General features: G+C 34.2%; 1 protein-coding gene across 4 annotated transcripts; it reads right to left on the bottom strand.

Annotated features, from left to right (window-relative positions):
* Positions 1–1,825: 1,825 nt before the first annotated feature.
* On the bottom strand, positions 1,826–15,927 carry rel-like (v-rel reticuloendotheliosis viral oncogene homolog-like). 4 transcript variants are annotated; one of them, NM_001164986.1, is given in 12 exon segments: positions 1,826–3,357; positions 4,773–4,877; positions 5,894–5,977; positions 6,379–6,517; positions 8,753–8,835; positions 9,476–9,571; positions 10,212–10,364; positions 10,770–10,861; positions 12,556–12,707; positions 13,965–14,245; positions 15,190–15,294; positions 15,718–15,791. In NM_001164986.1, coding segments are annotated over 11 exon segments (1,725 nt in total). In that variant the 5' UTR covers positions 15,242–15,294; positions 15,718–15,791; the 3' UTR covers positions 1,826–2,869.
* Positions 15,928–17,464: the final 1,537 nt, after the last annotated feature.

Genomic DNA, 17,464 nt, shown 5'->3' with positions numbered 1-17,464 from the left:
TAATATCTGATGTATGTGTGTCGTTTGAACTTCATCAACCCAAGCCTGTGAGAGATATTGCTGTATCAAGACTGATGGAAGTACAGAGGTTAATCCATAAGTCCAGTTTTGGACTTCGTTCGAACGGGAACTAATAAAGTATATAAAATTAAAAAAAGTACACGCCATACAATATATCAGATTGATTAATTAATCACAATGACAATTTTTAGTATTCAATTTTTGTATTTACAGAGAATTGTTCGTGAAATGCACTGTGACACATCTTGATGACCCCAGTAAATATTTACCCCAAAATTGCGTGATTAACGCAGACTATTCTGTGAATTATATTTTGATTTATGTTGAAATTTATGTCATGATGGTTACAAACTCAATGAAAATAACTTAATTTATCAAAAAACTGGGTATAATTTTCAAAGCGGGAACAGGGGTGTTTGTGGAGGATTCACTAGTCTTTCAGTTAAGTAAAGATGTGTGAGGCAAAGGTCTAACATCCTATCGCATTTTAGAGCAAGTCATGATTCGGTATAGCAACCTTATATACTAAATAACTGTATGCTCTCTAATTAAACTTGAAACATGGTACATTTAGGGGGAAATGATACCTGAATATGCTGTCAAAGCATGAAATTTTATTCCATGTATAACCTCGTTTCTCATCTGCGCGAGACTTCGGTACTTTGATCATGATACTCCCACAAAAAAGCAACTTGGGTTTGTTATGCGGGGAGCGAAAAAAAAAATGAAGATAACAATTTCACTTTAAAAATTATGGTAAATTTGGAGAAAAAGATCTCAATTTATTACATTTACTAATGAAAAAGGAAATAAATAGAATAAATGCTGTGGTGTGTATAAATACCTTTAGTACACACTCTATATTAATCCCAAAGTTCCTTTTAGAATACAAGAATAATTGCATAAAAGTTCCCAAATAGTATAGCAATATATATATAAACAAAATTTTGGCAAGAAAAAGTATTTACAAGCCAGGAAAAATATAATTGTCCCCTTTTGTTGCCAAAAACTATCTGGTTACTTAGCTAGCCCGAAAGAGTACCGGTATAGTGCCGACATCTGGTTCACATACCAGGGGTAATTAAAAGTACAAATTATTTTAGCACAATTTTTCAATTACATCTTGAAAATTGTACATGATAGTCACACTCAAATTGAGTTATTGTAACCACAAGAAACAATGATTTAAGACAAAAACAAGAACAATGAGGACAAACATTTCACTCTTGTACTTTCCTTCATCTAATGGTACGGGCAAAGTGAAAACAAAAGTGATTATATTCCACATTCTTAGTTTTCATGTTCTTATTTCTGAACTGAACTGAAATTATATATTGGTTGATATTATTTAAAAGTTTGAAAAAGATTTAGCCCAGTGACCCTGGCCACAATAAGTGTTAACGACAATGACAACGTTGACGACAACAAATATCTTAACTACTATACCTATGGCCAAGGTAAAAATGGGAATACCAGAAAAAGACATGCATGGAAGGCAGCATAGAGTAGAAGTTGAACAAGAAAAGACAGACTGATCAGATATTTGCTGCTGAAGGTCTGCCACCCTATGATTTATGAATGGTCAATGATCAGATATTTGCTGTTGAAGGTCTGCCACCCTATGATTTATGAATGGTCAATGATCAGATATTTGCTGTTGAAGGTCTGCCACCCTATGATTTATGAATGGTCAATGATCAGATATTTGCTGTTGAAGGTCTGCCACCCTACAAACTATGAATAGTCAATGACGGTATTCAAACATTCACTTTTTTCAGTGGTAGACAAAATGCAACAAGGGGCGGAAACTTTCAAAGCAAGATTTATTTACAGCCTAAGGTAAAATATTCTCTGAATTTTTACAAGAAAAAAAAAACATACTTAGCATAAAAATGCTTTAAAAATTGCAATTATACCAATATACGTACGTACATATGAATCCATCATAGGAATCATAGGTCAATCAACGACGTTAAAATTTCTCATGACACACTAATGTTCACTTTTCAGACAAATAAAAGTGTTATTTAACTTCTCTTCTTTATCTTATCCGTCCTCTGCTCAAATCTCCACACTGCTCCAACTAGTGTATAATTAAAAGAGGTATCAATTGAGATAAAACTTCTAGCAGTCCCTGTCATGACAAAGAAATTGATGCTCTAATGCAAAAAGCTGTTGGTACTCGAGGAAACAGACAATACTTAGTACATTTGTATATTTATATACATGTTTCTATACCGGGGTATATACAGGTTTCCTGGCTCACTTATTAACAATGAAAAATACACTGCTATTAAAATTTTAAAACTTTTTCATCCTAGCTAGAGCAGATGAAAACTTACTTATTTAGCAGTCAGTTAGCCGCTGCCTAGAATCAATCAAGTTACGAAAGATTGATAAATTCTGTGATAACTAGATGCCTTTCTATATTACTTTTTTATTTGTTAGCACAATCTTTTTAATTAGACAAAATACTGTGTTTACAGTAATGGGTTAAACAAATACTGCGTCTGTAGGCAGATTTTCAGTTTATGTTTCTTGATGAGTTGTACTTGTATGGTTTACCTACAGATGTAAAAAGCAGTAATTAGTTTTAAAAGAAAGTAAATGAAATTAAAAATTACAACACTGGTGGAATGCAAACAGCTAATTTGCATAGAAATAAATAGTTCTATCCTCATTTGCATTAAATGAACTTTCCAGAAAACTGAAACACTCACTGCTCAAGGAAAGAGTGATAAAATCAAAGCAGGGAAGTTTAAATAACTGGCACACATCACAGATATATATACAATTTGTTTTTTTTTTCATTGTTTTCTGTTGTCAACTGATTTATGAATTAAATCAATTACTGCAAATATTCTTCCATATTTTCAACGGCAATGTCACCAGTGTTTAAAGTGGAGAAAAGGTCGGGATCATCATCGCCTATAACAGCAGGAGTTGACAGTTCTACACTATTACAGTATGGTAACGATAAAGAATCATTGACGCTTTCAGGCACCATTACATTTGAGTTTCCTAGTGCAGCTAACAGAGTTTCGTGAATACCCAGATCCTCTTCAGTCATATTATACGTTGGTTGAAGTAGTTCGCTAAACTCTAAATCATTCATGTGTGCGTTATTGGTGGCAGCCGCCACAGCGCTACTCTGCTCATGATATACTGTTGTTGTACTCGTTGTTGCAGCTGGCTGTGTAAAAGGTGCAACAAACGTGTTGCCAAAATTTGTGCTTGAAACTGTGCTAAATGATAGAGAGGACGCTGACTGTGACGGCACTTGATATGCTGCTGCTTCTGCTGCTGTATTTCCAACACACTGGGACCGGGAACCATCTGAGAAAAAAAAAAAATTATATGTAACTACGGGAAGCGAATGTTTACGGGAAAAGTTTGAATATTGAGCAGTTTTGGAATGACATAAAATAAAACTTAATCACAAAGTTTATCAATAGTGTTATTCCAAATTAAAAAGGGAAAATATATCCTTGCAAATTAAAACTAATACATGTATTGGTTTATAAAATATGTAAAAATAATGCAAGTTATTTTCAAACTATACTTTTATATGCACTGGAAATAAAGAAGTTTCAAGTTTCAAGTTTGTGTTCCTGGGTCGTTTTGTTACTGAGCGTGCTCATGACACAAAGAGGGTTCAAGAGGTCATTTTCCTCAGTCTTCCACAAGTTGAATATATATGCTAGTATGTTCCCCGCGAAATATTTAACAAATGTACTTATTGATACTAAAATTATATATGTTATATTTTGTCTAATTTCATTGTTTTCTATATTTTACAAAAATTTTGTTAACTTTCAAAGATAATGTGGATGACTACAATACAGAATGAACACAAAGCTGTAGCTTGTATAGTAAAATATCATCCTAAAACTGCATATTTGGAGACGGGAAGTAAATCATTACAATTCACTTCCCCATTCACATGCTAGGTTGCTAAGCCAGGGAACTCAAAATCTATTCCACACTCAGTCTGTTTGATCAAAGGAACTAGGTCAAAATCAGACAAGGCAGATAAGCCAAGTACAAAAACAGGTTAGCAACACCGTATTTTGGTTACCATGGAACAGTTCATCAAGATTATGTACCTGATTGTATGGAATAAGAAATTACATTACATTATTTTTTATGATTATTTTCACCAAATAAAATTAAATATAATGTACAATCGTACTAGAGTTGGAAGGGATTTTTTTTACGGAATCAGTATTATTACTGTATGACAAGAAGAACTGAAATCTACACTGTACATACTTCCTAACTGAAATTAAAGGGGAAGTAAGCTGTGATTTGTTTTTAGTTTATAATTGAATAAATAATAATTTCATTTTGATCTCAAGTTAACACTATTTTTAAAAAAGATCAGCATATACAATGAGGCTGCCATTTTACTCCCATAATGCATCATAACAATCTTTCTGTGTTGTAAGACAAATAAATACAGTAATTTATTCAAAATTTGAATAATTTTTCAATTTTGCCTTCAATCAGACTCTGAGACAAAATCCTGACTCAAAAATTATAACAAAGATTGAACAAAATTCCACTTCTATCGGTCATAATACTTTGAACTTTTAACCTTTGTCATTACCATCACGTTTCTGGTCCAACTTTTGAATCAGCAAATTTTGTAGAAAATATGAAACAAGCAACCTTATGGTCAAAATAGTTCTGCTATCTTTATGTTGCTAAGTAACAGTTACTGTAGTAAACAAAGCTTGAAAACTACCTACTTTCTTGCTTGATTTTTAACTTGTTTTTCAATCTTTCTTTTGCACCTAGTGGTTTCACATTACTAATGGCTCCACCAGAAGTACCTGGCATAATCAGAGGCTCATCTGCAATAACAAAAACAAGCACATGTCCATGATATGTACAGAGAAATGTCACTCCAGACATGAGGAAGATGAGGCTTTAGGCAAGTCTTATAACCAATCCATCCATCCTACTGAACATGAAGATAATACATATATGTGTGACATATTACATAGATGCAAATTTGGAATGTGATCAACTCTGGTATGTCTCATCATATGAAATTTTTCAATACCATTTATTCTAGACCTAACTTTTGGAAATTCAAGACTTATTTTTCGCCAAAATATATGGGGCTTGGAAATGACTTAAGAAAATATCTATTGTCAGAGTACCGGTAGTCATTGTCCTTAACAATTATTGTGGCCAGGGTAACTCAGCTAAAACTTTTGTCAAACGTTGAAATAGTATCAACCAATATATAATCTCAGAAAAGTCAAGCTCCACGCTGTATTTTGCATTTTGGCGATGTATTTGTCAAGGTCTTAAAAACATAAAAATAACAAGCATTGAGAATGCACAGTCACCATTTTATATCTAAGCCCAAATTCCATCACAAGCAGAAATCCAGAATTGTGGGTACTGGTAGATATTTGGCTAAACAGTGCTGTTGTGCAATCAGTTGTTCCTGGCAATGCACTATATAAAGGGGTTAGGAAATTTGGTTGAATCACTAAAAAATGTAACGTGCAACCAAAATCCATTATGTAGAATCATTGTACTGAGTTTGAACAAAATCATGGAAGCCATGTCTGAAAAACAGTCATGAAAAAATAACACAATCTATGGCGTTACCTATGAATATAATACTTTAATATGTGCAAACTTTCAACTGATTAATAATGTGCTATATACATTTGTAGAAATAACACTATGTTTCCCTCTAAAAGATCAGCATTTAGACATTCAGCTATAAAAAAATTTCAAAATCAAATCATTTGATTTGTGAGGCAGACGCTTTGGTCAAGCAATATACAAGAAACTGAAAAATCACCTATCAATAAATTGTCAAAATATTAGTGTTTATCAAATTACTTACTTTTAACAAACTGTTGTGAATTATCAAGATAACTGTCAAAATGCGCTACTTTCCGTTTCCTCTTTGCAGAGACACCTTGGACATCTGAAAAATACAAAATTTACAAACCTGTCTCATGAAGATTGAATGTTAAAAAATACAAACAAACTTTAATACTATAAATATTTTAATTTAGGCGACAGAGTGAAAGACCTTATTTAGTTCTAAAACAGACATCACAAACTGAAAGTTTAGTGTGAAATTTGCTAACCTATTCATATACAAATGATAACCAACCAGAGAAATTGAATATAGTATGATCAATTTTGGGGGTGGGGGAAGTCTGTCAAACTTTCTGATGAATATCCTGATTAGGATTTCTAAGGTCATTACATAAAACTACCAGAATTTACACCCACTTTATACAGACAAAAATAAACAGCAGCCAGTACAATCAGTAGATTTTATCAGGGTTAAGATAATACTGGTGTCAAAAGTCAACTCACCTGGATCAACCGGCGTATAAAGAAAATCAATCGGGTCTGATTCTTCTAAATCTGAAGGTCTTTTTAAAAACATTTGCACAATAACAGGCTCTTTAATATCTTTTGTTTTAAATGGCGGCGTTTTTATAACAATCGCAACCTGCAAATAAAAGTCAGTACATAGAAAATTTGTTATAAGCTCTATACTATGTTATAAAGAAAAAACTAAGAATCGCCAAGTTTATGACAGTACAACTGATTTTATGGCTCAGGCTAAAAAAACAAAATTATCTGTTTCTGATCTGTCATTGCAAAGGCGAATCTGATGTTTGTTTGTTTTTAAATATTTAACATAGAAAATCAAAGAATGATAAGGAAAAAGTGTGCTGAGAATACTGGAGGCATATTTCAAATTAATTCAAATTGTAAGATCAGCCTTTCAAATAAGAAGCTTAGCAACTCATATAGATGTGTTATTTGAGATGTTATATTACTCACAGAAAATAAATTTGAGTGTACATCTGTTTTTAGTCTAATTTATTCCAGAACAGATTCTAAGCCCAAACTAATTAGGTCTGTGCATTGTTCAAAAACATCAATGTACTGTAAAATACTTTATCTTAGCTGGAATAAATTTTCACTGAAAAAGACCTTTTGATGGTGCAATATTTTGTTCATATATGTGTGGATTGACTTCCTAGATGATTTGTGTCATCGTACCATTATTTTTAAAAAAATTTCTACCAGAAGCAGATGAATGAAAAGCAATTACACTGCAAATTGTTGGCATAATCTTGTTGAAAGTGAGAAAGCCACGAAACTTATTTTTTTGTCCCTCAAACATTGTTCCACTCTTTACCGTCTTTGCACCCTGACCATGGTTACTACATCATTTGGAAAGTGGATGTGATGGAGATAGAGATGGAACACTGTTTAGAGAGCAGCAATAAGTTGTATTGCTGTCGAGCTCACAAAAAGATCTCGGCGACAGTTTAACAATAAGGTCTATTAAGAAACCCATAACCATATTTTCTCTATCAAAAACAAATCTATAATAAAAACACACATAAAATTTTTGAAAGTTCTCTTTGTGCTCGTCATATTAAAGCAGAGGGGTTGTCGCGAGCGTGTCCTTGAAACTTTAGTTCCAAGTGGCGTATACAACAGTTGTTTATTTACATCAAAACATGTGTTCAGTGTAGTAGTAATATGGCCAAAAATAAAAACAGCCGTTATTCGACCATCTTTGATCTGATTATGAAACACACTGATATGTATGATGCATGTGCCAAATACAAATGAAAATGGTACATAAATTGTGGAAATATAGTAGTAAGGCCAAAAAGTCAGATGGCTGTCAATCGGCCATCCTTGACCAGATTTTTAAACAAATTGTCAGGGACATGCATTCTAACATGTATAAAGTACATGTATGTGCCAAATTTGAATGAAAACTGACAGAGCACGCCCAAGATACCGCATAAAAAAACAAAAAACAAGATGCCTGCCAGTCGACTATCTTTGATCCAATTGCAAAATAAATCGTCATGGACATGTATCCTAACATGTATAATCTATGTACCAAGTTTGAATGACAACTGACAAAGCATGTCCAAAATACAACATTTTCAAAAAAACAAGATGGCTGCCAGTCGGCCATTTTGAATCAAATCTCTAAACCACTGCATGTGCATATGTCCCACATAAGGTACTAGGCACATGCAAAGAATGAATGGAATTGGTCCACAGCATTCTGAAATATGACTTTGGACAGACTGACGCAGGGATGGACGGACACACGAACAGACAGACAGACTCAGGAACTCATGGACGGTCAGGACATGTATACTAACATGTATGATCTATGTACTAAATTTGAATGAAAACTGACAAAGCATGTCCAAAATACGACATTTTCAAAAAACAAGATGGCTGCCAGTAGACCATCCTTGATCCAATTGTGAAATAAATCGTCATGGACAGGTATCCTAACATGTATAATCTATGTACCAAGTTTGAATGAAAACTGACAAAGCATGTCCTCCAAAATACAACATTTTCAAAAAACTAGATGGCTGCCAGTCGGCCATTTTGAATCGAATCGCTAAACCACTGCATGTGCATATGTCCCACATAAAGTGCTAGGCACATGCAAAAAATGAACGGAATCGGTCCAAGGAATTCTAAGATATGATTCCTGACGGGCGCATGGACGCACAGGCGGACGGAGACCAAATTATAACTCCTCGTTTTCGGACTTCGACCGAACAGGGACTAATAAAAATTGCATTCATCATATATTTGATCCTATGATTATTTATTGTGACATTTGCTACTAATAGAGCAAATACAAAATTTTTATAATAAACAACCAACAAGTTATAAAGAAACTAACCTGGCGATGTACGTCATTGGCTCCAAATTGGCCTCTCCCTACCCAATCAGATGGAGAATGACTAAAACAAACTTCAATATCATCTGTCGATAAATATAACTAAATATTAGTACCAATAATGTATTATTAAATGTCGCATCAGATCGGTAGACGCAAGTTCAAATCCTACTTTAGGCTGAACATCAAAAGAGTCTACTCCTACCCTGGGTGAGTGTGCCACAGACTCAATGGGAAGGCTAATTCCACTGGCCGAGATTCATTCACTAACGAATGGGACTTTGGGGCTACCTTGGTTAAGGTCCGCAGGTGCTTGTGTTTGGTCGAGCCTAGTTGATGCCAGGATAGCGCATAAAAATTGCCATTTGATAGAGAGAGCCCTGTCATGTAGTCCCAAACCTGAATATGACTTCTGTGGCAAAATACACTATGTGTCACCACTAGCACTTGTAATTTGCACTTACAAAAAAAGGTCAGGAGAGACAACAGTAACATTCAATGCCCGGAACTGTCGCCTGGCACAAAAACATTATTTAAAAAAAAAAAAAAAGTGTATTATAAAATCCCCTGTGTTGAAGTCGTGTTGAAGTATCTACAGCGTATAAGTATATAAATAATACACCCCTCCCATGCAGTTAAATCCAAATGCAGGTTACACAATACATAATATTTGAAAATAAATTATATCAGGAATATATTGTCAATATTGATTATATATTAACGCACCTTTTTGTACTTTGTCACAAAGAATAAACACTTCATCTTCTCCTGACGCACTTCCTGAAGTCCTGTCAACTCGCGCTATGTTCAGCGATGTACCCTCTGAAACCAAACAAACAGAACTGAATGTTGGGTAATCCCCTCAATGAGTCATCTTTTTATGATAATACCAGTATACATTAGGGGGAAGGTGGTTTTGCCGAGCTGTCAATTCATTCATTATTTTTTCCTCATTCAGTAGGCTTCTTAAAGCATGGAAATTCTGTTACCCTATGCTTCCTGATTTTTTCCATTTTACTAAATACTGTGCTATTAGCACAAATACTGGACGAATTATGATTCATCGTTGCGCGACTCACACATGCATGCATGCTATGTCAGCAGCTTTCTTCCTTTCTTTCCTGGTTCATTCATAGTTCACACTGTTCACAGAGATTGAATAAGAATACACAAAAATTAATTTCTGTAAGAACAATACCCCCGGTATTTGTCTTTTTATTCCTAAATATATTTTATTATGCAAAAATGTGCCAGTCGATATAGAGATGTGAGAAAGTAATTTTAGTATGCTGTATTTACTATATTAAATGCGCATTTCCAATAAAGGTTCGTGTGAACCAAAAACACATGTTTTGATGAGATTTTTAGGTATTTCAAACCAATCAATTTATGATACCTACCGGTATTTTTGTTTAACATTTACCATCAACAATTACCATGTTTTATTCAGTCATATACTTACTTTTATCATGAATTGGATGGGATACAATTGGTGATACTGGAATGATAAATCTGCCATTTGGATCTTTGGGATCTCGAAGAAAAGCTTGAAAACACAACCGGACAACATTTAACTCAAAGTCTTCGACAGAGAACTTTTGGCCTTTCTGAAACACTGCAAAAGCAATTCACAGGATTTGATTAAGGTTTGATAATGCAGACATAGGTACATATTGTGGTGCATCTTAATACAGATGAAAAATAGCTAGATACATCAAGCATGAGAAGAACAAAAGTACATCTAGTCTAGAATCTATGGACTTTAAGGTTAAAGACCTCTATAATATGCCTAACTTTCATTGATGCCTATTTTACTAAATAAGCAACGCAAATTTATTCCAACTTCATATACTATGCGATATCAAAACTGACCCATGGTTAGTACAATACTACAAAGTTTCATTGCTAGTATACATCAGTGCTACCCAGAAAAAAATTAACAGTTATTGTAAAATAATACAATAAGAATAATAAGATATCCCACATAGAGTAAAGAAAATATGTAGGATAGTTCACTCACTTCCATAAGGGTCAATTCCAAGCTCTTTTCGTTTCTGCAAAGCTTCTGCAATGTCCTTTTTCCTCACACACTGAATACCCAAGTTTTGAAAACTGTAAAGACATGTAGACTGCTTTAGTACGGTTTATTTCATTTTCTCGATTTAATGTTGATCGCAATGACAAATTTTCACAAAAGTCGCTATAAATTACCACTGACTTTGCCTCTCACGAAATTTAGTTTGGTTACAGTATTTTATGTATTCAATGAACTGTACGTATATATTTTCTCAAATTTCTAAGTAAAAAATAAAATTTGTTTTCGGTATTTGTATTCCGACATAACAAAATACATGAGAAACTTGTAAAATCTATATGCATACAAACATATACATTTTTATTTCAAGAAATCAAGTAGTTACAGTACTTAGATCATTCAACAAGCATTACCGATACTTTCAATAGGTACAATACAAAAAGCAAGGGTCAATATTTAAAACTTATATGAAAAAAGGTAGCTTTTAAACAATCGGCGTACCAGAATTGCTTTTGAAAAGTGCTCACTACCGTACTTATCCGGGTAAGAGCCCATGTCTGGGCAAACGCCCACTCCCCACTTTTGACACAATAAAGAAGTTGAAGTCATATCCGGGCACACGCCCAGGGGGTCTTTTTCTACACAAAAAATAACAAAAAAACTATTTTCTATTCGTTGACTGTGGTTGTATTAATATCTGACTTTCTTGAAGTCTGTCGTGATGCTTATAAAAATTCTTTAAATATAATTGTTAATTGCGTAAAACAAGGGGTAAACGCGAAATAGCTGTGACAGCAAACAACTGTCGGACTCGTTCGGCTTTAGCGTCGTCGACAATAAAAACCAATGTTGCAATATTGTAGCAACCCGTACCTGGGAGAGTGGTTGAAATCACGTTATTTTGGCTAAATATAAAATATTTGGTAGCAGCTTGCGAATCCATAACTGGGGCCAGCAATTTTGCAATGTCACGCCAAAGACTCAAGACTGCCAACTTTTTTACCATCCTTCATCACCGCTATTGCTTTTCTGTCATAAAAATTATTCTTCTGTGGTTGGATAATAAACTTCCTATTTCAAGTCCACCGCGATATCCATATAGTGAGACATTCCAACCGCCGGAACTTGTTGAATGATAACTTTCACCGTGATTGATAAGCGTTGAGTCTGATAAAAAAGCAATGTCACGATTTGACCTCTGTGATGAAATACTAGTAGTGATGTCATTCTTAACCAATCAGTAAAGCAGATGCATAAAGGTCAAAGATGATTGCCAGACTGTAAACAAAACATCCTGTGCCATCGCAGCAGAGCAACCCCATTTTTCTTATCTCTTTATTGTGATTAGACATGAATGAAAAGTGCCAAATCTGTGGATTAAAAGTGCTAAGTCAAAATTGTGTGGGACGATATCGACGAACTCCAGGAAGAAGTTGTAGGGATTTTGTTCGACGGCTACAGTGACGCAGACTTGGACTTTGAGGGTTTTGAGTTTGACGAAGATGGCAATGAACGTACAAATAAAGATCTGAGAAGTTTTTTCAAACAGCTATGAATTTTTATAATTTTTACTGTGTAAATTTGTAAATTATTATTGATCTTATATGACAGTTGATTCGTAATTTGTCAAGACCGGTAATCATTTTACGCAGTTTAACCCCTAACATTTTAATTCTTTTTGAGTTCACGTATTGGGCGTGTTTGTCGGCGGGAAAATCCTGATTCAAATGATTCCTCAGTGTTGAAAAAACAAAAAAAGTAATAAACTTACGAAGCTTCCATTTTTGTATCCGTTGAAACTTTCATTGTACAAATCCCTTTTGCACAACCTTTCCCCACAAGACTATGTGGATGAGGCATATATGGTTCATTTTTCGTCACCAAGGAAACAACAACCATTGCTTCTTTGTTGTAATTCCTTAACTGCAGAGAAAAAAAAAGAATTTAGACACAAATACAACCATTTCAGATTACCTGTGAACGTGGTTTAATTATAAAATAAAAACGCAAATGTTAAAATGTCAAAAGTGATAATGCATCAGAAAATACTGAAGAAAATGAACCCATGATCATATTGAATCATTATCATATGAATACACAATGGTTTTCATCAGTTTGATTCAAATTTAATTACACAATTGGATTGGTGGGTACTACCAAGTGCAGTCAATTTATCTGCCAAATCTGAGATGTCAGTGAAAGAGCTCATAGAAAGAGTTCCTAAAAACGCCCAAAATCCCCCTCCACTCCTAACGCGAACCCTAACACTGTTATTGTATATGCCCTCAAGATAACTATATGACGCTTAATGATGCAGTAAGTTTACAGAAATGCTCTCTGAAATGTGCAAATTTTAATTTGATTTGAAACATAGAGTTCTACCAGAATAATGGAGCTGAATCAAATCGGTAAGTAAGTTTGTGTTAATCCACGAAAATCCTTGTATGCGAGTAGAAAGATCTTGAACTGAATTGTGTAACTATATGGTTGAACTTCTTATGTGATGACTTGAGTAAATCGATTTGTGTATCAGGCAATCCATATAGCAGAGCAATGTAATAGTAATAGTTTAGCAACAAGATTGGGACAGACAATTTCAAACATGTTTAAGTGGACAGATACTGCCGGATAAGTGCTGTCCAATGCATCGGATGTGCATGTAAATACTTTGACATGTATTGATGAATCATTTTTTGCTGAAGGATATCATCAAACATAATGTTGTGAACAGCTTTTACAGGCTCAACAAGTGCAAGTCCACTTAGGAGATGATTAAGTGGATTACAGATGATATTGAGAACAAATAAAAAGGACGACAGTTTTCCTGTCATTCAGGTGTAGTATGTTGTTGGTCATCCAATGTTTGATATCCTGAAGGCATTCCTCAGTTTTGGATATATAGCAGATGAAGTGCTTGTTCTGGTGAATAATGGATTGCCATCAACATATGCATGAAAATTTAGTAGATGATGACGAATAATTTTACCAAGTAAGGTAAGACGTACATTGAAAACAATAGAGGACCAAGTACTGAGCCTTTGGGAAACCCCATAATGAAGCTTACAGCTGTGGATGAGGAAGGTCCAAAGAAACTCTCACCTCACTCCTAATTAAGTATAACTACTGGTTGAGTTTATAATTATATATGTATTAGTGCATATTAAATTATTAAATACATACCCTGGCAGAAGGAAATGTTTTGTGGTCATGAGTAGAGTGTTCTCCTGGTAAACTTCCTGCTGACCTGCCTTCACACAAGTACCGAAATCTTTGACCCCGTTGTTTAGGTTGTTCAACAATCTCTAAAAATGGACGCTGGACTTGTGGAGCTCTCTGTGGCTGCATAAACGTTTGTGCAGTTGGTGGTGCTGGTGTTCTGAAATGCTGCGGTGATATAGTTACTATTGGTTGCTGTTGTTGTTGTTCTTGTTCTTGTTGTTGTGTGGCATTCAAGAGCTGTTCTGCTAACAAAATAAAGTGAACAAATACATACTTCACATAAATTGTTATGCAACATATCACCAATAACAGAAGTCGATGTATGAGCTCATTATATATTCATATATGCGTCTAGTATCTTAGATTGTCACGTGTATTAGTTCTACTCGTTACATATAGCAAGTGCACAATCAGCTGGCCAATCATGACAGTAAAAGGGAATTGTACAACTGACAGTTTTAAGACCCACTGCAAGCAAAAAATTGATGTTTTATTCCCACAGACGACTGTTCGTTGACTAGATAGTTGCATCTTCACCACGGTTATAATCGATGCTCTGACAATCAACTATAGTAGGTCATGTTATTAACCTCAATGCAACAAGTGTTGAAACACACAATCATAAGTCAAAATTCTGAGATTTTATGAAAAACGAGAGCTTGCTATACTGCTTTTCATTACTTTCATCGTTTTCTACATGTACACAGACCCCTACAGCTGTGAATATACATCTAAATTGTGTGTAAACAATGCACTGTAATTTGTTGTTGTTGAATTGAATCCATATTGAAAACAGCCAAAGAATTATAAGATTAGTTACGGTATGCAACTTACATAACTACCGGTATGTATGGTGACATGAGATGAAGATCTTATGAGAAGTCAACTCTTGCGCACGTTTGGAAGTGTTCCTTTTCGTCAATTGATCATGTCTATGGCCACATTCATAAACACACACACAATTTGTGAATAAGCACTGAACATGAATCTGTTCTTTCACAGAGTCACTAGGAATTTTTAGAAATGCAAGTTTGTGATTTGGTGATGATCATATTGCATTTCGCGTGACTTCTTCAATTCCATATGATCTTCATTGTATATCTCACACCTTCATACCCTATTTTGGTAGTAAAGATTACAGAGAAAGGAGTGTGACAGAAGCCAATACCAAAAAAACACATTTTACCTAGCACTTGTAAGTCGTCTAACTGTGGATCATTTTGATAAGCATTATCCATGTTCCCCAAAATACATGTACTGTCCAAAATTAAACTGTTCAGCCTTGGGTCACCTTCAAATAAAGCAATAAATAAATGAATTCAAAGTTAATGACACAAGAAAGTCCTGCAGAATCGTGTGTAGACGTAAATATCAATGTATATCGAATAAACAACAGGAAGACTGAATACATGCAATCATAATAATAATATCTTATATTCCACTGGTAATAGCTACGGAATGTCACATTATGTCACCGAGACGAAACGCTGATGCGTTGAATTTTAAAACGCGGACGGTGAGCCAAGAATACGAACTTTTAGACTTCCTGAAACACGCATACAATGACTGAAAACGCGACCGAGCTTAAGAATGTAACACGCGCCTTTTTGACAAAATATCAACATGACGTGTCTTAAATTCTGTGAACTGTCCTGGCGTGGCATATTTACCAAAATATTGCATCTACAACGCTGCACAAAAAAACGAAATATACCTTCAGGTTTTAAAACTTAGGGGACGCGCTACACAAAATGGACCCGGTTTGTTGTCATAGAAGGAATCTGGGTTACTCACCACCGCCTTCTGTCATAGTAGGCCCGGTTAAACAGAGTTTAAACTACCAAAATAATGTTAAATTTAGCCTGGGAAAATCCAGATACTTGTTGACGAATTAAGTAACACGCCTCAGTTCCGGGAATTCCCCCATTGCTGAACGAGGATTGGTTGATTGTGTCACGTGGCTTGTACCTAAATATAGAATGTTTGTGTTTTGTCGTAGAGGGCTTATTCACATAGACCTATCTGCAGGACAATGGAGAAATTAAAATATAACGGAACACAAAACGTTCAAAAAAAGTTTTGGCAACTAGATATAGAACAGCAGAAAGTGTTTCGAGCATGAGCCTAAATTCCAACAAGGCTTCTTATTCTTCAAGACAATGACTGCAATCTTACCCAATAACAAGTTTAATTCCAAAAGCAGTTTTCAATTTGATTTCCTCTGCAAAAAATACAGACAATAAATAAGTTTGAAAATTAATATTAATATTAATTAAAAGTCTGAAAGCGAAAATAAGAGAAAATACTAAAAACAACAGCAAAGGTGTATAACAGAATCACCCATTACCAGCATAAAGCAAACTTAAGTTTTTAAATAATAGTCATATAAGCTTATATAAATACAATTATTTTTTCTATAATAACAACACAAATAAATAACGTTTTATGCAACATTTATACAGGATCTGATCTCATCTAATTGTATTGCATTTTTAATGTACCTGCATCTTTAGAAAGATAAATTCTTATCAGTGGTTACCAATTAAAGAATCACTAAAAATAACAAGTCTGAAAATTAAAGTTGTATTATGGTTTTGGAGTGCAGTAAAAGTATAACGGGAAACAATTTTAATATTTGTGTTTTATTTTAATATACTCCTGGCGCAACAAAGGCATTCTCTTAATCTTTAAACATATTTATAAATTTCATAATTCAAAGTGAAACGAGACATTTCTATTGGTAATTGAATAACATTGGGACGTTTCCAAATGACGTCATTGCGCACTGTGCTCGTTGATTGGCTGGTTTTACTCAACTGACATTGAAGTGTATAAATATTTATATGGAAGGAATCATTTTGTTACGCCAAGACTATAAACTTGTCTGTATCATTTAATTATGTCGGCGGTAATGTTATTTGCCTTAACATATCTTGTCGTAAATTGTAGTATTCTGTCACAGTCACGGTGAATATCATGAGAAAATGTATATTTTATTATTACTAATTACCATTGTGTATTTAAGGTAGAACTTGATGATAGTTTTTTAACATGTGCGCATATTTAAGCGCATATGACAGCAGCAATATTTTGAATCAAAATCTGTCTAACAATTATTCGTTTTAAATTAGTATTAGTCAACAATATGTGATTTTTTTGGTTCATTGTCAATCAGTTTTTTTTTTTTTAAAGGTAAATAACTTGTGCATAGCGGTTTCTATAGATCACAATGAAAACACATTTCCTCGACAAAAAACACACTTTTTGTATTATCAAAAGTACCTCGTAAAACATTATAACATCTTTTTTTCACTATGTGTCACCAAGCAGAATTTTCAGATATATCCGTTCCATGAGAAACAATGGACAACAGACAAAACATGCTATTTTTACTCTATTTTGTACATTTTTGTACGTTTTTTTTTTCGAACCCAGTGAGGTGACCCCTTATTTTTATTCCG

The sequence above is a fragment of the Saccoglossus kowalevskii genome, chromosome 2 (assembly GCF_978046115.1).
Source record: "Saccoglossus kowalevskii chromosome 2, keSacKowa6.1, whole genome shotgun sequence".
Taxonomy (NCBI): Eukaryota; Metazoa; Hemichordata; class Enteropneusta; family Harrimaniidae; genus Saccoglossus; species Saccoglossus kowalevskii.
The sequence above is the reverse complement of the archived record's forward strand: the minus strand, read 5'-3'. Positions and strand labels throughout refer to the sequence as shown.

What these genes read in the sequence shown, in the direction of transcription:
- rel-like (XM_085504105.1), bottom strand. An exon ending in AAACATTTCCTTCTGCCAGG is followed by an intron (nt 12,708 to 13,964) that starts GTATGTATTTAA and finishes TTTTCTCTGCAG; the next exon opens with TTAAGGAATTACAACAAAGA. An exon ending in TTGTGACAAAGTACAAAAAG is followed by an intron (nt 8,836 to 9,475) that starts GTGCGTTAATAT and finishes ATTTATCGACAG; the next exon opens with ATGATATTGAAGTTTGTTTT.